Source organism: Schistocerca gregaria, chromosome 1 (assembly GCF_023897955.1).
Source record: "Schistocerca gregaria isolate iqSchGreg1 chromosome 1, iqSchGreg1.2, whole genome shotgun sequence".
In the NCBI taxonomy this organism is placed as follows: Eukaryota; Metazoa; Arthropoda; class Insecta; order Orthoptera; family Acrididae; genus Schistocerca; species Schistocerca gregaria.
The window spans coordinates 811,046,128-811,068,582 of NC_064920.1; the positions used below are offsets into that span (position 1 = coordinate 811,046,128).

Here is a 22,455-nt window from a genome sequence, read left to right on the forward strand (position 1 = left end):
AACAGACTTATAGATTAGGTTTCTAATGATTAGGGTAGGCGTCCTGTCGGAATTACTCGCTCCTGCGATGGAACAAAACCGGCATAGGCGGCGGCTGAGCCAGCCTGCCTGCAGTTATTTAGCACGCGCCTTTCGACACAGTTTCGTCACACGAAAGAAAGTCGTGTTGCGCATCGGCTGCGTCGGGCCAAGGAATGCTGGAGTCGTGAAACTACCGCCTCCAAAAAAATTTTAAAAAAATAAGTGAAGAGCGCGTCCAACCCACGCCGAATTGAGGGTAGAGCATTTTGCTTACTTTTATAACTTCCCGTCCTCGTGATGAGGGAATCTGTGGTTGTGCAAGTATTGGGTAGTCACTGGAAGACACATACAGTGAAACAAAAACGAAGGGGGAAGTCGTTAAAAAAATGGTTCAAATGGCTCTGAGCACTATGGGACTTAACTTCTGAGGTCATCAGTCCCCTAGAACCTAGAACTACTTAAACCTAACTAACCTAAGGACATCACACACATCCATGCCCGAGGGAGGATTCGAACCTGCGACCGTAGCGGTCACGCGGTTCCAAACTGAAGCGCTTAGAACCGCACGGCCACACCGGCCGGCGGAAGTCGTTAATCTATTTTGCAGTCGCCAGGTGCGTCTCTGTGGTAAAGCGCACGACCACGGATGCAAAGCTCACTCATTACTACTTCCATATCTGGCAATGAGTGTGAGGAATTCCGAACTGCTCTATGGTTCGTCCCTCTATAACTGGCTGGATCAGTCAGTTCCAAGGTCTGAGGAAGGCAACGGTATACAACATCCAATTGGACCATGTCAGCTAAAGCACTGTGGTGTTCAACCCAACCTTCGGGTTAACTATAGCTTTACCTTTAATTGGTACCGAGATTTCAAATAGGACGTCGCGTTGACGAGCAAAGGATAGGGGCAGGTGGCATCGCTCAGGTGGAACGGAGTATACGAGCACCAATGTCCGAGAAGAGGCAAAATGTTTTGGTGACGTACTCACGTGGCAGCGGTCCCCTCTACTCCAACTGCTCCGCCTGTGCTCAACCGGAACACAATCAAGGCCGTGCGCCGGCGGCTGCTGGTATGTGGACCGTTAGCGCGCCACGGCGCTGCTCTGATGTCACGTCTGCCTTTCGCAATCCCGGCCACTTCCCGGGAACATCCTTGTCTCTGACAAAGAGTAAATAAACGATGGCCGGGCTGAGATTTACGGCGAGACGGTATTGCCATCAGCAGCACAAGGGCGACATTTCAGTGGACCTGTTCCTGAGTAATAGTTCCAGAAGAGAAGTTTTGTTTCCCCGTTTACGTAGAATTAATACAGCTACAGTCCACATAAGTCTGCTCCCAACACTACGTTAATAATACTCCTAAGAACTAAGGAAGATTTCAGTCTGATTTTCTATTGATGTAGAGATCATTAGAGGCGAGTGAGAGGACGACCTTAGTCTCTTTGAAGGGGACTATTCTGGCATTCCCCTCAGATGACTTAGAAAAAAAAGAAAAAAAAATACGAAACGACTCTGACTGGATGTATACTCGAAACCCTTCTCTCGAATATGAGTCACCGAGTCATATTACCATCACAATGATCTCGTGCTGAGTCTCGGCAAAATGATGGAGGTGATGTGCTGTCGAAACGAATCGTTAATCATCCGGACAGTGGTCTTACTTTTCGTCCGGTTCAAGGACAAAAGATAGAGCACGTGGCTCGAATCATATGAACATAACTAATGGAAGGTATTATACTTACAACAAGAAGAAAAAGCTCTTTCTGGGCTCTTGCTCAATTTAATTTTAATGGCGGGATCATCTGTCGAGTGAGCAGTCAGATGCGTTAACCTTCCATGATAATTAATCGCGTCAAAGAAGCTACTGATTTTCTTGTATATTGTTTTCTCATCAATATTCCGACTTTTATTTTTAGTGGTCGTTTGCATGTAACTGTGTGTCTAGGAGAGTGGAGGTCATGTTTATGGAATTACTACGTATTATTTATTACAGCGGACGTTCTCGATTACTTTATTAATTTCTCACACACTCATCCCGCATTAGTTCGACATGTACGCTAAATATCTCGCCGTCGCGAGGTCAGTTTAATTCAGCATCATCGATGAGTAAGTGAGCTCAACCAATCATCACCTCAAACACTGGTTTGACAGTAATAGTTTATTAAGTATGGAGATGGCAGTAATAATATTCTTGGGATCTTTACTCCTCCACTTAGGTGGGAGACTTGTTAAGCTTGAGATCAGTCCTAATGTGCGGGATACCAATATATGTATACTGGTTTGTAGCGTCGGTGTAAATACGTGTGAGAGAAATACTGAAAACGCCTGAGCTTTGAATGTCATAATTTTGGATGCTGCTGTGGACCTTAATTGCCGGATCCAGGAATGCAGCAAGTGCTCCTGTCGGACCATTCTAAACAGTATTTTTGGGAGATCGTCATAGCACTTCTCTCGTAGCTATGAGAGATTCTGAGGCTCAGTTCTGTATGAGCTAGTGTATCTAACGCAGTCTGCTCTGTCTAGTCTTTTTTGTGTCTACAATGGTAATTATTGCGGTGAAGCGCGTTAGAGTTTCAATATCCTTAAAACAATACAGAAGCATATTTCCTTCAAATAGATCGCCCTCGTTTTCAAGTCTTTGGGAAAATCTGAAAATTCCCTTACCCTCGCCTGTTAGCGGTAAACTAACTAAGAAATAAATGTACCCTAAAACGCAGCGGTAACTTACTTCGTAAGAAGAGTTTCCTCAAATGCTGTAACTTCTCTGTGACCAGTATACTATTTTTCTGGCACTGGCGGACTGTTGCATGAAGTACTCACATATGTTAATCACAAAAAGAAAAAATGAGTATCAGAATTTTTCTCGAGTTTTAACTCTCCTATTAGGTGTGATGGGAGAAATTTGAGGATGTGGTACCATAAACAAATCTTACCACTGTCCGGCTGTTAGTGACAGACATCGTGCGTAGTGCGATAATTCAGAACTGTATGAGTTTATCGATGTTGAAGTTCAGCAGCTTTATAACAAATGACACGAAATATAGGGAAAGGCCATAGCATTTCCTAATTCAAATACAGCAGTGCTATAAAGCGCTTATTGGGTGACGGGGTGCATTGTTCGTCAACTAGGAATTCAGAAACTGACGGAAAATGGCTGAGATGAAACGAAGGGCAGGGACTGAAGGCGAAGGCCCACGTGGAGCGCCCGGTGCGGCCGAACCTTGACACACTCTGGGCGGCAGGTTCGCTTCCGTGAGAGGCCCGGCAGCACGTGCTACGTGCTACAGCCGGGAAAGCGACGCCTACACTTCCTCAACGCCTCGGCCTCGTCTCTCGCACACGTTCACTTGTACACTTTCAGCAGCGCCACTTATACCCTAGCGTTAAGCTTCATTTCGAGTATGTTCCAGCAAAAAACGACAGGCAGACAGCTGACTGCATCAAGCGAAGGAACATCACAGGTAACTCACAAATCTACCTGAAGATGAAAACAAATAACTAGTTCAATTTTTCCACTGCACTCGTATTTGGAGCGGGTACGAATAAAATTATCTCCCGACATTCAGTTTTTCCACGATTTCATTACTTCAAGGGAATACCGACATAGCTCCACGAAGAACTGCCTCGATATCTTTCCCTCCCCATCATTGCCTAAGTGAGATGTCTCTGTTTCTAAAGACATCGATGCCGACGGAAGTTACACCGTAACCATTTAGGCATATTTTCTCTCCCGAAACGACTACGTGAGCCTCGAATGTTATACGGCCTAGTGTACATATCGCTTGCTGTCGTATATTCTTTGCACAACAAAGGCCTTGATGCGCGATATCAAACACACAATGCACCTAAATTTTAGTTAATTAATATTTAATTTCGTGCTGTTACTCTCAAACACGTTTCGGCACCTCTTTCCCTTCATCAGTGCTTACCCATTAATTTTCTGAAGACTGTAATTTAAACCATAATAACTGACATGATATAAGCGTAAATTAGGCTTACATTATTACGACTGCGAGGTAGTCGTGTCTCGATTAATTACATGCGGTGGCAGTTGTATCAGCGACAATATATTCGATATGATGGCAATTTCCACCGAATAAATGGATGCAAACAGATAATGGAGGGGAAGCACGAAACATGTTCGCGTTGGAAGTTTACATTTATTGTTCCAGTGGATTGAACAATGTAACAAATATTAATTTTTGTAGTTATTAGTTTCGAAACACGAAATAATAAAGTTACAGCATTCACAAGATTATTATCTCGTACAAATATGTCGCTTTAAACGCATCAGGTTGAAAAAAAATTACATATGGATAAACATGTACGTACAAACTGCATTTCACATACACAGATAAACCTCTGTCCTAAAAGAAATTTATGAGTAACGAATTCGAAACATTAAAACTGAGCTGTGTTTACATAATACAAACCTGTATTTCAATATCGTTATTCCCGTATTTGAAGATGGTGTACAAGAAAAATACGGAGTAACCTCTTCCCGCTTAGGAGTCTTGGTCCATACCATCATGGTAGACGCAGTCAATATGTCCGGTAGATGTGATACACGTTGCTGACATTACGTAAAGGACAAGAATCGTTCGAGTTACATCTTCCACTTTTCAGTGGAGATAATTCTGTTTCGTCATGCTGCATTACAATAAAATATTTTATGACCTATGTTTTCTGTACATTACGCTACTTTAGGTTTAAAACACTTATTATTTTAACTTCTCTACACATTGGAGAATGTACTTACGCCGATATCTTTTTCTGGCAAAAAAAAAAAGAAAAGAAAAAAAGACGCGCACTTTATAAGAAGAAAGTATGTGATTTTATGCTGGACGATGAGCAGTAGCAAGTTATGATATTTAAAAAGTACAGCTAATCATAGTACAGTATATTATGTTGCATTGTAGTTCTTAACATTCCTGAATAGAAAAGACGATTAACTGCAGAAACAGTTGCTGGTAATGATGATACAAAGAAAGCTATTAGTCTTCCTATCTAATAACATTGTTCTTTTTGGAAATTTTAGTAGCTTTATGTACACTGAGCTGACCTGCAGTATTATCAAATAGTTTCCTCATTTTTTGTTGTTCATATCGACGTCATTTTAATTAGCCGTACTTACCGTATGATGGTGGCCAAGTTCCCACGTCCCACATTTTTCTTTAAAAAAATGCAAATCAATCACGACTTAAACAATAGGCAGTAGCCGGGCGGAGTGGCCGTGCGGTTCTAGGCGCTACAGTCTGGAACCGAGCGACCGCTCCGGTCGCAGGTTCGAATCCTGCATCGGGCATGGATGTGTCTGATGTCCTTAGGTTAGTTAGGTTTAATTACTTCTAAGTTATAGGCGACTGATGGCCTCAGAAATTAAGTCGCATAGTGCTCAGAGTCACATTAGGTAGTATGGAGAATTTTTTGAAGTAAAGCTGTGAATAGCATGTGGCTTAGTACGAATTCCAGAATGTGTTTTATTAGGCGTGATCGTAATGGAGACAATTGCCCTGCCTTTATCCGATCGCCAACCGTATTTTAGTTATCCAGATATGCAGGGCCCTACAACGTAGGATGGTATCCGAAAAATACTGCAGTTGTTTTTTCTTTTTTTTTTTTTTTAGTCAAGTTGTTTATAGAAGTGTAAGTCTTTTTTAACACTGGAAAAAAATACGACCAACCATTGTTTGAAGTCCAAATCTTATGGACTTATAATCTCTGAATTACACCTTCCCCCCCTTCCTCTCCCTCTCTCTCCCTTCCCCACAGCCGCCAAGGCATCCGCACCTCATTTCATTTAAGGATCTACAACATTGAGTTACACGTCTCGTCACTAAAGATATTTCGTCCAGAAATCCTAACTTTACACAATGTTCAGGCCAACCTATGCTTATTTCATATCATACGCCTCACATTGTAGTGGCACTAAAACACCACGTATTTGTGCAAAGTCAATCTTTAGTCCACGACGGTTACGTCTAATTCCGGAAACTGGGCATTAATTGTCCGACAACAGGCAAAATAATTTCTGAATTGTGAATAATGGTATTTCTGCGGGCAATAACAGACGGTCATAATGAATCACTTCGGAACGAGGGCAGAAGAAACTCGCAGACCTATCTCCGTGTTTGAACAAAAGACAAGGCATGTCTGTCACCATCAGAATGCAACCAGCATAAAAAGGCGGCATTTACACAATGGGACACGACGTGTTACACAAGCTCCGTTTCAGTACGTACAATGGCTTGCGCCACGGCCGCACGTATTATTCTGCGTGAAAATAACGAGCAGCGCGAGTGCGGTGCACGGCACCTGAGAGGAGAGGGGCCGACGGCGGCGACGGAAATTTCCTCGGGCAATTTAAGGAGGCGGTGCCGGTGGCGTTGCCGGCGCCCGCGTGGGCTGCTAACAGGTGGAAGCCAGGGCTTCCTATCAAAACAAACACGCCCCGCCCCGGCCGTGGAATGCAGCGGGCACGGCGCCGCCGCCGCCGCCACCGCACAGCCGGGGGCGGTCGCTGCCCCTTCTCCCTTCACCCTTCCCCCCCCCCCCCCTCCCCCTAGCTCGCTCCACCACTCCTTTTGGCTGGCTATCGGGGGTCTACTCGGTGACCTTTCTTCCAGACAACTGCTTCATTCGCTGCACTTACCGCCACTTTCTGTGTGCACCGTAGGAACGTGGCACAAGAACTTTTTAGGATTACTGACAAGACGTACTGTCATTTGATCACTCTGTTCGTTAAGTGTCTCACTGTTCTACGTAAGCCGGCCGTAGTGGCCGAGCGGTTCTAGGCGCTACAGTCTGGAACCGCGCGACCGCTCCGGTCGCAGGTTCGAATCCTGCCTCGGGCATGGATGTGTGTGATGTCCTTAGGTTAGTTAGGTTTAAGTAATTCTAAGTTCTAGGGGTCTGATGACCTCAGAAGTTAATTCCCATAGTGTTCAGAGCCATTTTTGATCTACATAAAATTATACTCCGCAAGCTACTTCGTAGACCGCAGCGTCACTTGTCTTCCTCGTTCCTATTCTACTCGTGAAGCAGTTGAAAACGACTGTGTACGTCTCTCAATAAGCGTCCTTTCTGAAGGTAGGCGACAGAAATAGTCTTACAATCTACCTCGAATACTGGTTCTATAGATTTCACCACAAATCCATCGCAGAGGGAATGTAGTCTCTATCTTATCAGGCCTATGAGCGTCTCCCTTAGCAGTCTCACAGTGAATGAGCAGGCTGCATATCTAGCAACAAGAATCTGAATTCCTCCGTTTTCCTGCGACAATCCAATCTATCGCTGAGTCCGAATCCTTGGGACAGAATACATATATCTCAGAATTGACTCGCACGCGGTCTAGTCATCAGGTGCCCAGCTCTGCCTTATAAATTATCCCAATAGAGAAAAGGCTTTTTTCCCTCCCTACATCAGAATAGCAAATGAAGGTGCGGTGTTGAAATCCCTTCTCGTCATGCTTTATTCTGTTTCACGATATAAGTCATAACTGGTGGGTTATTGTCAGGCTTCCTCGCTGAACTTTAAATACTCTTTGACTGCTCAAGTGAAATGATTTGCTTGTTTGAGGAAGAGTGAAAAGTACTTCCAGTAAGACTGTATCAGGTTTTGAGATGTTGAATATTTCACTTAAAATGAGACGACAAGAACTGCAACAATTCCATTTTTCCATTTTCTACCATTTAATTATATGTTAACTAATACTATACCAACTTCAATCTCCATTTTCTTATTCCCAATTATGCATATATTTACAAACTAAATTTTGAGGTTTTGTGTATATCCGATCGTTGACGCCACTTGTAATCGTCAGTTCGTTCCACGGCCTGTGAAAACGGTGTAAAAAACAATCTCGTTATTAGAGAGGAGATTATATTTAAAATCATCAAGTGCATATTCTTCTTTATTTAATGACTTGACACACTAGCGTTCGAGTATTGATGAATATTTAAGCATTTGTTTTTGCAGTATTACAATTAAGATGCTAAGGGCGCGATTTGTAACTGGCTGACTCTGTTCTATATTAACTCTGGTATTTTAATTATTTGTACACCAGCACATGTGTTACAACAAACTCTCACAGCACTGTAGTAGCAAACAGGAGACACAATGTTCAGATCGCCATCAGATGACGCTGAAGTGTGTGCGTCTACGGTGCGAGTGCAGTTTCTTCAACAAAGTCAAAGCTCTGTAACACCATTGTCCTTCTTCAGCTTGAGATTCAACTCTCATGATCTCTAAGACTACGGAACCGTAAACTCTAAGCAGGAATCTCTTGATAATTTAAAAACTTTCGCGATGATAATGATCTCACATTTCCGAAAGTAGTAGTAGAATTGATTGGTTCCGAAAACGGCTTTTTGCCGAAGACTAGGTTGATTTTCCTAATAACGAAAGTTTAATCACTGAAAACATGTATCGATTTTTTACAGAACTTTTCCCATTTAGTACGACGGATTTCGCTATAACCCGGAGAACGGATAAGGCGGCATTTTCTAGAGCAAGACTACTCTTTTAATAGTTGTAATTTTAAGGAAGACTTATGATAATAAACGAGGCGGTGCTGAAATCCGATGTTGTCTTAAATAGCAAAGGCAGTATGAAAGGAAAAAAAGTTTCCAAGTCCAGCGTATAAATTACGCCTCATGAAAAAAGTGTTCTCTAAATTAGACTATGAATGTCCATGCTTAAAAATTTTTCCAGAGATGTTGAAAGTTTTTAGATCTGTGTTACAAGCACAGTTTACAAGAAACGATGCGGAGTGTAATCAATTGTTTTTATCGAAAAGAAACTCCCTCTCTGTTATTTGCGGGGCATTTCACGGCCATTTCCTGGATGGGTAAAAATGTCCTTACAAGAAGGTACAGCTCTGCCTCAAAGTCCTAACTGGGTAGGTGAAGATACGGATAAGGTAGAAAGAAAAACTAAGCGAATCATTAGTGGTTTGCTTATTAACAACCAAAGTGTATCAGTAGAACACTGTAAGGCAAGACGGAACTTCTTCATTAGAAAGTTTAGTGTCAAAATTATGAGAAGCCACTTTTCGAGGCGTAACAAGAAACGTATAAGTAATTTCCAATTAAGTGTTTTGTAATAGCTACAGCGGTGAAATTCGAGAAATTCGATGTCATACACAGACATACGGACAGTTGTTCCTTCGTGTAACATGAAGGAAAGCGGTTATTGAAAGTATAATATTCACCACACTTCGCAAACGGAGATGTAGGTGCAAGTATGCGGTAAAAAAAAGTACCTCCGCTCTGGACACCTGGGAGTTACCACACAAGAACGAAAATTAACAACACAGAACGTGCTTTCACTTCCCTGTCTCCACACGACACAAGCCACACAAACACTGTAGTTCCACATTTCATGTTACCCAGCAGCACACCCTCCACTGCGAGTTCCGATGGCACCGCGAAGAGATACCAGAATAACGAGGCAGAATTCAGCGAAGGGACGATACGCATCTACACGGAAATGCACTCGCTTCTAATCTAGAAAGCGAGATGGTTTCTATGTATACACGTATACAGAAAGGAAATTACATTAAAACAGTGACGCGCAGAACAATTCGTGCGGAGATTAACATCAGTTATCAGAGGAGGTTAGCTTCACAAATCGACCGTGCAGAGGACGCAGCGAGGCCGAAAGATGAGATAGGCGCCAACAAGTTCCTGCACCACACACGAAGGAAACACACTCAGCGCCGCAGCAGCTGCAACACACACACAGTACCAAACGCCGCCGTTACACAACAGTAAAGGGAGGGGGGGGGGGGGGGGGCAGCACAGAGCACACCATACGCACGCACAAAGAGTGCTCAGCCGGAGTACTCGCCGCAGCAGCCTATACTTAACTCGGTGCTTTACGGTGCGCCACGACGCGAGATCCATCGCGTACTTCTCAGCCGTCCATTACGGCCGTCCAGATAAGGCTGGGACGAATTTAATGCCGAGTCGAATAAAATCTGATTATACTGTCATGAATCGTCTTTCCCTAGTTTATCAGAGACCTTCCACAGGCAATTACAGTCACATCGTATACTTCTATTATACAATTTTGTGTCATTAGAATTGCAAATTGTTCCATTTCAGAGCTGAAATCCTTCTCGTTTCGCTCTGGCGGCTGCGCAAGCAAATGAGCACTCTGGAAAGAACACTGGAACGTGTTTCGTAGCATGTAAATTGCGAACAAAGATTAATAATAAATGAAGACGCTTTTACGTAAGCGGCGAGACAAACGCGGCGTTTTATCTCGTGCCAGAGATGCGTGACATAGCCGTGCGTTATCTGGGGGCTGCCTGTGACCTACTTGACACAACGCGATGTTCGAGATAGTTTGGTTCTCCTCGTGCGGACATAGCGTGCCCACGGCGTGCGCATTACTGCTACCTGTGCTGGCTCCGGGCCGCTTGCCCTGTCTTTCTTCGGTAAACAGACTGGCTGCTTACGGAATGAGTGAGATGAAGTGCCACAGTCCTGAGGATTTCTCGGCGGACGGAGAAGCTCAGCACATCAGTCGTAAAAAACTGTTCGGAACCACCTTAACTCTAGAAAACTAAAAGGGGGAGAATGTTACATTGCTACTAAACCATCGTAAATTGTGCTTCTTCAAATTTATTCAGCGGAAGTCATAATCTATAGACAATGCCCCAGTCATTGACAATATTTAGACGTCCATTACATACCAAATTAAGTGCACAACATCCTGTTTTATACACGACTGTAATCGTCAATTTTACAACAGTTTAGTAATCTAGATTTAACATCGAGCGCAGTCAGGAAGGCAGAGCGCCGTCGTTATGACAACAGTTGGCTCTGAGCACTATGGGACTTAACATCTATGGTCATCAGTACCCTAGAACTTAGAACTACTTAAACCTAATTAACCTAAGGACATCACACAACACCCAGCCATCACGAGGCAGAGAAAATCCCTGACCCCGCCGGGAATCGAACCCGGGAACCCGGGCGTGGGAAGCGAGAACGCTACCGCACGACCACGAGATGCGGGCTATGATAACAGTTCAATGGTGTTAGAAGGGCACTTGTAGGTAGAAGAAAACAAATGAAACATAACGCACCTAAAGGAAGGTAACTACGTCTCTGGTGACACCCACATCAGTCGGACAGGTAACAGTAATTACTCGAAACGCTGGAAGATCAAAAAGCAATGCATATCTCACACAGAGGTAAGCAAACTGCGGTCCGTTTTCCGATTCCCGAGGAGGTGCAGCTTTCATGTTCCTGTGCTAAATGACAATAGAAAACGTACAAATAAGAGTCCAGTTTTATGGCATTTTCGCGCATACAGTGTTATTGAGATACCCAATAAATACTGACGGCAGTCATCGCAATAGGGTGCAGTGCAATGCCGACAGCCCTACTTGCCACTTAGCGAGAAACTGAGGTTAGAGATGAGCCGTAAGCTTATTTGTGTCTTTAGCAAGCACTGAAGACAACAACATATGGTTATAGTACAGGGCTACTTTCCTTTATCTGTTTTGCGTTTAGCGGACAAGGAGGAGCTCGGAACATGACATACTGCATCTGATTTAACAGTTTCACAGCCCAAAGGATTATAGAACAAAAGAGTAGAAATAAAAGTAATTTATTGCGTTGAAGACACAGGAAAAGTCCCACTATAAAATCTATCTTTTCACTCCTACTGCTGTAGCGCCTGAAATGTTCTACTAGAACTAAAATTGTAAAATGTGTGAGCATAGATGCGCCTATTACACAGCGTAGCCAACAGCATTCCCTGAGAATCACTTCCTATAGCGGCAGATTTAGTATGTTACGACACTTTCACGTTAACACCGGTAGATACAAAACGACAATCTCCGGAAAGAAATCGTTCTTAAAGCATCCAGTCAAAAGATCGTTACCGAGAATCAGCAAAGCTCTGAAAAATTAAACTGATAGCATCTGATAAGAATTTTTCTAAGAATAATTAATTCCTTCCTAATTGCAAAATGTCTTCGTGCTGGTATCTGCTTTTGAAGCACACGCCTGTTGATTACTGTAGCACGCATGTTATTAACGCAGCTTAGCTCCACGAAGACTTCACTGCGTGGTGGGAGAGATGTAACTATTCCTTGCACCAACCAGATAGTGCAGCGACGCTTCCTACACTGATTACTGAAAGTGTATCACGAAATTTTAACCCAGTTATAATGAATATTTTTCTAACGTCTGTGTTTAATATCACCTGGCTTGAGTCGTACAGGTATTAAACAAGGTGGCAGTCACAGTGAATAATACCTTCATTCTTACGGATGAACAAGGACTGGGCTACTAAGTCCGCTCATATATTTAAAAAAACCTTACACGGTGCGATTTATATCCTGGAAGCGCAGGTGTTCTCGAACACAGGTGGTTGAGTTATTTTAATCAGTGTGCAACACACTATTGAGAAAACATGAAACATCCAGGAAACGTAGATGACTTCTCCCTTACTGGTTCCTGACTGTTTAGCATTAAGTGCGAGCACATTGTTTATGGTTACTAACGTGAGGCTGAGATGGATCTAGTGGATTAGCATTTCCAATGAAAAACCCGGAAGAGCACCAGGATCTGGTCCCACGTAATTTGACACAATCTGTGAACACGCCAATGACCTACAGCGACAAGCAAGTTCGGATTGATAGTCGACTCACTCTTACACCTTTTTATTTCTGTACGGTGAAAATACGGGACAAAGGAGAAATGCGGACGGCGGAGCAGTGACGAAACGAAGCGCTGGGAAATGCCGTTAGTCGCTGTCGTTCTGCCCACCGGTGGGGATTATTTCCCCAGCACCGGGCATCAGGCGACTGTTGGGGGACTCGGCTTGTCGTTGGCTAGCGCTTGTATTCTGTACACCGGTCGTGTGGGCAAAGTCCACCACCCTAAGTTTCCGTATGGGAAAACTCGACGACACTTCCGCAGCGCCAAAATTCTAATTACTAAAACTGTTCACTGCTCTTATTAATTTATCAAATTACCTTTAATGATGAACAACAATAATAAGGTTGTAGTTCAAGACGTATTCAACTGATTGAAATTGAAGGCTAAATGTTGAAGCAAGTATATCTGAATGCTCCTTCGGCTTAGCAGCTTACTACTCAGCATTTAATAGTTGCTCATGCGTGTCACAGAGCTTTTCACTGTTTCGAAATATCAAAAACGGCTTTACATTTAATGTTATTAGCAATAAAAGAAGAGAATGTTGAAGCTGATAGCCGACCGCTGTGGCCGAGCGGTTCTAGGCGCTACAGTCTGGAACCGCGCGACCGCTACGGTCGCTGGTTCGAATCCTGCCTCGGGCATGGATGTGTGTGATGTTCTTAGGTTAGTTAGGTTTAAGTCGTTCTAAGTTCTAGGGGACTGATGATCTCAGATGTTAAGGTCCATAGTGCTCAGAGCCATTTGAACCACTTTTTTAAGCTGATTGTTACTGTTTTTTTTTTTTTAAAAAAAAAGGTAGATAGCGGCAATGGTCTCAAAAGTTGGACCCATGGTCACAGTGGTAATGGTGCTGTTTGAAGTGGCATGCTGTTATCTTCACCGGATATAGTCATGTACTGAACAGAACACCCACAATTTTCTCTTGAAAATTCACACCACTTAACGCTCTTAACATTCACAGAATGTTCGTATAATGTCACCCTACCATTTTCTTATAGACATACATGCGTTATTTTTGAAAAAAGAAGAAAATGCTTTCTCTCTTATAGTCGACTACGTCGTTACATATTCTCAGATATCTTCAAGATGGAGGATGCTTGCAATAAAGCATGTTATTAATATCGAGAAATTTATTCACGTATGATAAACATTTCTGTCAGTTTGAATTGTAAACTCCATTCTGAAAAATTCAACCATTGCAAAACTTTTTGTCCACACTGCAAAGTCGCGTTTCGGAAACCTACAACCGGTGTAGACGTGTTTCGAGGAAAATAATTCACGATTTTACACGTCACCAAATGTGAAGTACTATCAGTTACCACTCGCCTTTACCGGAGAGGAAAGTACTGTCTGGCATTAAGTGTGGCCCACAGATTAATTTCGCACGCTCCAAAGACACTGGCGTCATTAACCGGAAAGGTGACACGTCGCCGGAGATGCCGATCAGCCGCGTAGCTCCGTAGCGGCTTGCCGCACTTTACAGCGACGAGCGGATTGTTATGGATATTAAAACTGTCATATTATTAATATTAATGCATTAATAACATTATTTTACTTCCTCGCGAGGTAATGAATGTATTTTATTCTTCTCCTCCTCCTCCTCCACCGCCGTCTTCTCACTTTTTGTTCGCGCTACTTGAGAAGTGATACATAATTCATGAGCTGAATAATTCAGCAGGAAAAAAACAAATTCGAGAGTAAGCGGAGAAGTGAAGTAAGTGGGGCAGGCGGCTGCGCCGCGCTCCAGCGCACAGTCCACGCCACGCGTCACACCGCGCCGAGCGCGCTCAGCCGTGCGCCGGCCGCTACCCGCTCCTAATGCACCGTCCTGTCAGTCCGGACTGCACTGCACCGATACGGACCATCTCTGGGAGGTACTCGACGCCGATAACGCAGATGCGGTCGTCGGACTATATTTGCATGTATCAGATATTCTTTGTCGATGTAGATTCAGTTATCTCCAAATTAAAGTGATAGGGCTACCCATGTCATTCTCCCGCGTCCGTCCATCCTAGTTTAGGTTTTCCGTGATTTCCCTAAATCGCTCCACGCAAATGACGGGATGATTCCTTTGAAAGGGCACGGCCGACTTCCTTCCCCATCCTTCCTTAATCCAATGAGACCGATGACCTCGCTGTTTGGTCTCTTCCCCCCAAACAACTCCAACCCCCATGTCATTCATACACGCAGAAAAGTGTACCAGAAAGAGTGAGCAAACCCTCTCTTTTCTTCTGTTACTCGTCATTCCTCAACTTTACACAGCTCCTTCTCGTTACGGACAGCATCAATCAATCGATTTATTCTACGCATTTCCTACGTTTCAATACATTATAGTGAGCTCTTCTAATTATTGTAAATAATCACCTAATTAAAGAGCAGTATGTAGAGCGCCGATATGACTGCTGACAGCCCATTCACACGTGAAAAAAGGAAGTAATCCATAATGATGAAGAAAAAGGAAAAAAGAAATCAGGTCTTAGGTGCACTATTACTTTTTCCGCTCGAAATGATCTTGTATAAAGGGAAAACATTAAAGAAACCCACAACGGCTTAGATAAAATTCTCAGTACTTTGCAGCTAGACTAAAATTAAATAAATTACAAAATAACGTTCGTAAGTCAGAGAAAGAAAGCGCTCTATTGCTGTACAGCAGGAGTGTCCAACCCGCGGGCCGCATACAGCCCAAAGCGATTGTCAGCGCTGCCCAGTAAGTGAGCATCTGTCACACGATCGGAAAAAAATGCATAAAATTTCGTTTGTCTAAAGTTATGATAAACTGCATATTTTCAGTTTGAAACGCCCACCATACGATGCTCTTCTGTCATTGGTTCGTTTCTCTTCTTGTTTTCCAGCGTTTACTATTAGCGAGCAGTAGACTGTACGCGGCCCGAAAATACTCGACCTCATCGAATGAGGCACACATAAGTTAAAATTGGGCACCGCTTCTCTACTGCTTTACGGATGTGTCTTCTATCTCTGCGGAATGTGACACACATGTAAAATTTTCAGAAACTTCGAAATAATGCCATTTTTTCGAGAAAGTGCAACGCAATTGCATAAAGAATTTGACATTTCCATCTAATAATTCTGGAGGGAATGATCAAAAGAATCTAGAGATGTCCATAAAATTTTATGAAGTCTTATAAGGGAGTGGCTGAAAAAAAGTCATCAGCTTTTTCACAAAAGGGTTGTAAGATGAACTGGAGAACCAGTGTGCGACATAAGAAGTATTGTTCTTACGAAAACTGATAGGCTCTTGCTTCATGCGCGAGTGAATGATAAATGGGAGTGACAAATGTATTGGTAGTAATATAATAGTTCCAAGTGCTAGTCGGTACGCATAATGCATTGGTTTTTGGTGCGTATACGAAAGTATGCTGCCCAATCAGTTGGAGTCGGTAATTTCAGGCACGTTTTAGCTTCCAACGGTTGTTCAGTTTCCCGATTGATCGCAAGATGGCGTAAGCAGCACCTTCTGGAATTCTCGGAACGGAAACAGTGAGCACTGAAGCGGGTATGGCTCCCTCGGGACAAACTGTATCCGGCGAAGCAGAATTGTGGTTCACAGTCCTATTAGCTGTGAAACAACCTTATTTGTCCAAAATGCAACTTGTGTTTCCGACGGTAACTTTCGCAGCGTCGCTGCCCGTATCCTGTCTCATGTCGCAAGGAGGTAGGAATTGGCTTATTGTCACGTATTTTGCGGTCGTCACGCAGTTCATAAATAAACTTGGCCAAATATTACTACCAGAATGATAAGAATTATTTTTCTAAGGCAAGCAGATTATCAAAGACTGCTATGGTCTCTAGCAAACTGGTTTGTAAAGCAAGTGATCTCCCCGAAGTGGCTGTTGAAATCAATAACTTGGCAGTCTTAGCGATACTGTGATATCTAAAATACAGATCAGCAATTAATACGAAAGCTGTCTTAAACGAATGAAATATTTAACTGTTTTCTGTGCTCATTTCAGAATCGTTTACAAAGGGAGCCTTTATTTCAGGAGTGGAGTATGCTCAAACCTCGGCTGTCCTGAATACAGTTTTTTGTGACTGCCCCGAATTAGCCCAGGCAAGTTGCAGCAGCTAACTTCCTCGCTACAGATGCCTGCGTCGTAGATGATGCGCCCATTCTCATAAACCTGCAAGATATTACTCCCTCACAATTTCAAAACGATTGCGAAAGAATGGGCGCGCAGACCAGACAAAAATATAGTTTCGCTGTGAGTGTAGTCCCCCACCCGCGACCACTGCCCTGTGCCGGTCATTTCGCACGACGGTCGTTGCCAATTTGCCAGCCTGTCGGCCTCCTCTCACGGCGCAGAGTATTGGGTCTTATTTTTGTGGCAGGCGCACCCGACAAACCAAAGCGCGGCAGGTCTGCCGTGAAGTAACGAGTCCCGACAGCTGCGCTCTCGGGGGTCGTCATTCCCATCCCCTCTTATCATACGGCTGCTGCTGCACACCAAACAAAAGCCTGCACAGTTTTCGGCAAGTCCTCATGTCGAAACGAAATTTTACGCCCCGATATGTTGTCCGCAAAATACTAAATAGCAATAGTAATTCAGAATGTTTTCAGAACACCCTCGAACGGAGTACTGTTCGCAGCTCTGTAAATAGCAAGTGTGAGCCGTTGATAAGACGATTAGATTTCGCGCAGACGTAGAATGCTAACGGGCGCCAGAGGAAATGAAAGCATTGGATACTGAACACCCTTTAGCTCGCGATTCTAAATTTTAGGTTGGGAAAAGATGATAGTATGGAGACTTCAGCACTGTTGTGGAAACAGAGTAACTTACGAATTGTGCGGTTACGTTCCTTTTTCTCAAATGATGCAATCGGATACTTCATTTGTGGCACACGCTGTAACGAAATGGTGGAGATATGTGGTGAAAAGAATCTTTCATTGGTCAGAGAGTCGCGCCCGGTTAGTTCAATCTGGAGGACAATATCTGCGAAATACGAGTGTCGGGCTTCCACCTTGGGGTCGCTACATCGTTTTAATGTTTACACCAGCTTCAAATTCCCGAGGCCAGCACGTGCCGTTATGAGTACGGCCATCACATTTAATTTTAAATCATTTATAATGGACAGTTATTTAAAAAAATGATATTGACAAAATATCGGGAAAGAAAGAACGAAAATTAGAATATAACGTCCCGTCAATGACGATGTCAGTAGCGACGAGGCACAAGCACCCACAGGTCATGATGGGGGAAGAAATTAGCCATGTTCCACTTCAAGGAACCATCCCAGCATTCGTCTTAAACGATTTAGGGAAGCCACGGGAAATCTACATTTAGATTACTGGATGGAAATTTCAAACCAAAGTCTTCCTAAAGGTCCAGTGTCTTAACCGCTGTTCCCCATGCTGGATCAAAGGTCAGCAATTTCCTGGTTACATAATACTTTTCTCGTCAGAACAAGACAAGAATGAGAAAGCCCACTTCAGTTTAGTTTCCTTCCTCCCCTCTCCCGCCTCTATGCACTAGGGAACAGATGCATGATGTAGAAAGAAACTTAACATGTACTGTTGACAGACAAGTAGGTAGCGCTGTAGATGTGGTGATAATTTGGTCTTTATTTCATCCGGTACAAATGGCTGGACAACTGGGCTCTTTGGGATGATTCTAATCAGATTGCTCTCCACCTACTGGTCGGTACAAAAACTACCGGTGTGCAGAAATGTACAGTCGTGGGATGCCGCCGCTGTGTGGCCTCTGCGACAAAGTGCTCTGTGTCCGCTATCAACTGATTACTAAAACTTACAATTAGTCCCTGGAGCTACATAAAATTAAATTACCTTTGTCTACGAGACGAGATCGAGCAATAAGACGCTAATGAGAGGCGACCGTAATCGGACTTTACTGCAACAGATAAAGAACAATTACGGCCCCGGAGCCAATGGGCGGGCGGACGCCGGCGCACAGCCGCAGTTACGACAATCAAAACACATTCCGCTGAGTTATTGCTGACAAACGTATCATTACCCCGGTGATTGCAGAATAGTGATTACGGTGAGATTCGGCCATCAGCGAGATTGAGATAGTGGGCATAATTTGGGAGCGTGCTAGTTGCCCGTCCGAGCTGTAGCTGTCATGCGGCGGACGGCCCACGCAGGCTTCTACAGCACTCTCCAAACAGCAGAAATGCCTGCCCGAGAAAGCTCAGAGCGCTCCATGCCCGTCCGGTATGCGACGGAATTATGGGCGAAGACGAAAAAACGCTGCTGTGAAGCGTTATCTGTAGCAATAGCCCGTTCAGACTCCGGCGATGTAACGAGGGGGAAAAAAAGGAGTACTGTTCTCTCTTCTGTGCACAGAAGAAGAGCACTTTCGGGGTTCAAAGCCGCTGCGGAACTCGTCCTCAGCCACACCCAGTTACGGCGGCCGTAATGTACTACCGCGCGTCTTGCCACTTTTAACAGTTCAGAGTTCGTTGAGATAAAAACCTTAAGATAGACGTCACTTACAAAAGTTGCGAAAAATTGTGCACCGCCGTTGAGTGCTGCATCTTTACCGTTAGCAGAAGGTAGAACCACTAGTATCCAGAAGCAGCGCAGGCACGAAGAGGTGATTTCAAGGTACCGGCGAGCTCCGTTGCTGACTGTCGCAATCACACGCGGAAAAGCTAAGCGTAAATTTGGGCGCATTCCGTGCGGCACCGCACGCGCAGAGAAGCACTTCCCGTTCCGACATCGCCCCTCCGCCCCTCTCTCCCGTCCACCCTCTCCTCCGGCAGCGACACCCTCTCATATCGTAAATTACGAGCGCACCATACAGCCTTTATATGGCGTCAGCTACATGGGACACACAGTTTCATCTTCGGAGACGGCATATCCGACGAGCTGAAACTCATTAATCTCCCGGTCGTAAAGTAAGACCGGTATCAGTGACGCGAGAAGAGTAGAAGCTCTGAAAAGAGCTCTAGACTAGGGGGCTACCGCTTTATAATTCCGTTTCGCAAGGTAAAATATCGGGACATTATTTCGTGGCAGCCGACTGAACGCGACGTGCGCGCTATACTACATTATGCATTCGCGAACACTGCCCACTGCATTTATAAGGCCGAGCCAGGACACGGACACCGTTTGAACATAGCATACGCATTGTTAACCACCGTGCTCACCTTGTTTGGAGGCAGCGATGAGAAATATCGCGCGCTTACTGGAACGTGAGGACTATTAAGGCGAAGCAACAGCAAGTGCTCGAACGTTCTGAAACTCGTATAGCCATTGATTTCTAAACGAAAACGATACTCTGATAGAATGCGGCATAACGAAAACCGGTAGTTAATGCTGATGAGGCAAGTTGGTCTCGCACTGGCAACAAGGTATGACTTTGCGATTCGAACCCGTGAGCAACGGGAGCCGGGCAAGGAGCTGCGGGACAATCTTTCTCGGCAAATAGTGTTCCGCCTGGCGGTAATCACTTTTTAATACAAACAACCCTCTTGCGCGGGGCGTCCAGGAGGCAGGCGGCGGGGGTCACTGAACTGGCCGCCTCCCCAACAGGTGTTGACTAATCACAAAGTTCTCTTAATCAAATCCCCTAACTTTATCTCCATGTCTTGACACAGTAATTTATTTTTTCCGCGCTATTAACGCGCAAGGTAATGTTCACTCCTACAGGAAAACTAAATGGCAGTCTGCGAGCAACGTAGCAGTACTTGCTAAACGGAGACGCTGATACGTCACAGAGTTGAAAAAACGGGTACTTATCTATCGAATCAACTATAACTTACATCTGCCGAGAAGAGAAGGAGATTTAATTCTGCTGTCCGTCGGCTTTCATTTCGCTATGGAACCATCCCGATATTCGCCTCGAGTGATTTGCAGGGTATTAAACTACAGTGGTAAAAATGGATCATTAATTGCGGAACTATCAAACGCGTATGTAGTACGTTTAATCACTGGATAGTTTCACGCGATAGATGCGTCGACAGAACTTTACACTGTCTTCAGACATGAGATGTGGATTACTCACTTGATGAGATTAACAATATCACTTGTCAAGTCACTTGGCAAGTAAATAAAAAAATAAAAAGAAGCAGGCTGGACGCTCTCACGACTATGCTAATTTAATGCCAAGACTGTAATAACAGGCAAAATCCGAGCTCACAAGTCTCGAATGAAAGATAAATTAAAGGAAAGGGTCTACTTCACCATCACACTCGACACGCAGATTAGAAAACGAATGTATATTTCGGGGTGTTCATTCGGGATGACGATTTGATTTTTTACACGTAATAGTTCGGGAAGCGGTCTAGGGGTTTTCGACAGCGCAGCGAACGATGATGTCAAAGGTGTTTGCAGCCTTGTTACTGTGCAAAGAAATGCTATTGTACATTTGAATGTAAACCCATAAATATGTTATATAACAATAACGCCGTACAATCTCAGAAATCACAAGAGTATAACATCACCCTCTGTAAAGGGGCTAGTGTAGGGCGCTGCACTGTTGCGACACTCGTCTAATCACCGCACGCTCATTGTAATACTCCCGGAGGCACATGGCACTTTGTAGACGATAAACGGGTTGTTTCACACGGTACAGAGTAGAAGCGTCTCCTAGCGCACTGGCATCGTAGACACACACACGCGAGGCAGCGAGATGCGGCGGCGGCCGCACACACACCCACCCACGCACGCACCGGGCGGACTGCGCGCGAGATTCAACCTGGCACGGCACGCACTCACCTTGTACAGGTACTGATCGAACATCCGACAGACGTCTACATCGGTGCCCATGCAGTAGCTAGCCTCCATAGCCTGGCAGGGCCCCCAGGGACGCTGTACGTGGTACAGCGAGAGCGCCGGCTGTTCCACGCTGGCTTCTGTTCGGGATCCTCTCGCCCGCGGCGCGCTTCCTCTCCTCCTGCTCCTCTGCTCTGCTGCCGGGAGCGGTGTAGCCGCGCGGCGGTCGGGCGCGGCTGAGCACTACAGCTGCTGCGGGCGGCGCTGGGCCAGGTGGGCTGGCAAGGTGGGCAGGCGGCTAGGCGGCTCAGCGGTGGACCGACTCGCGGGCCTCGACGTGTTGGCGCGGGCACGTTGCACTACGGAGTAGTTGTCGGGAGGGCCGCCGGCGCGCCGGTTAGCGCTCGGGGGCCCGTGCCGCCCCCACCACGCGGCCCGCCGCCCCCACCACGGCGCCCGCGGCCGCGCTCCGCGGAGGGGAGGGGGCCCTCTCCCCACCCGCGAGGGGCGCCTTCCCCTCCGCAGAGATGCGCACAACCGGCCCCGACTCGTACCCGTCCCGCGCCGATTTCAATCTCCGTATCAACAAAAAAGGTCGTAATAATCCCGAGCAGACATATTTTTAAACCCCGTTTCTTTTTTTTTCCCCGCCCGTGTATACACAGAAACAAAAAGGGGGAGTGAGGCATCTGTTTTAATACTATCATTTTCCAATCACAATTTTTTGAACTCGATTAACAAAATGGGTTTGAAAAATGATTTACACAACCGAGTTCATCAAAAATTCCATTTAAATTCTAATTAATTTTCTCTGAGTAAATATATTTATGAGATTCATTTCAGAACATGGACTAATTTAGTTAAAATACATTCTGACGTAGTGTTTATACTGGAAGCGGCCGCGCGGACGCCCGCACGCGCGCGCGCGCGCGCGAGCGCACAAGCCGGAGAGCAAACAGCATTAAAAGCGAGGCGGCCACACGTGTGTGTGTGAGCGCGAGCCGGCATCGTGTGTGCTGCTCGGGCGGTCGCCTCGGTGGGTCCGTCATCGATTGCGGCGGA

At 45.0% G+C, this 22,455-nt stretch overlaps 1 protein-coding gene across 3 annotated transcripts in view; it reads right to left on the reverse strand.

Moving 5' to 3' along the window:
- The window catches only part of LOC126270800 (TOX high mobility group box family member 4-like), a 451,035-nt gene extending 429,191 nt beyond the window's left edge, over nucleotides 1-21,844 (reverse strand). The window contains exon 1 of one of the 3 annotated variants that reach the window (XM_049974099.1): nucleotides 21,397-21,769. In XM_049974099.1, coding sequence (XP_049830056.1) covers nucleotides 21,397-21,465 — 69 coding nt within the window. In that variant the 5' untranslated portion in view covers nucleotides 21,466-21,769. Of the gene's footprint in view, nucleotides 1-21,396 lie in introns of all 3 variants that reach the window. The other 2 variants (XM_049974101.1, XM_049974103.1) reach the window with 2 other exon arrangements.
- Between the last annotated feature and the right edge of the window lie 611 nt (nucleotides 21,845-22,455).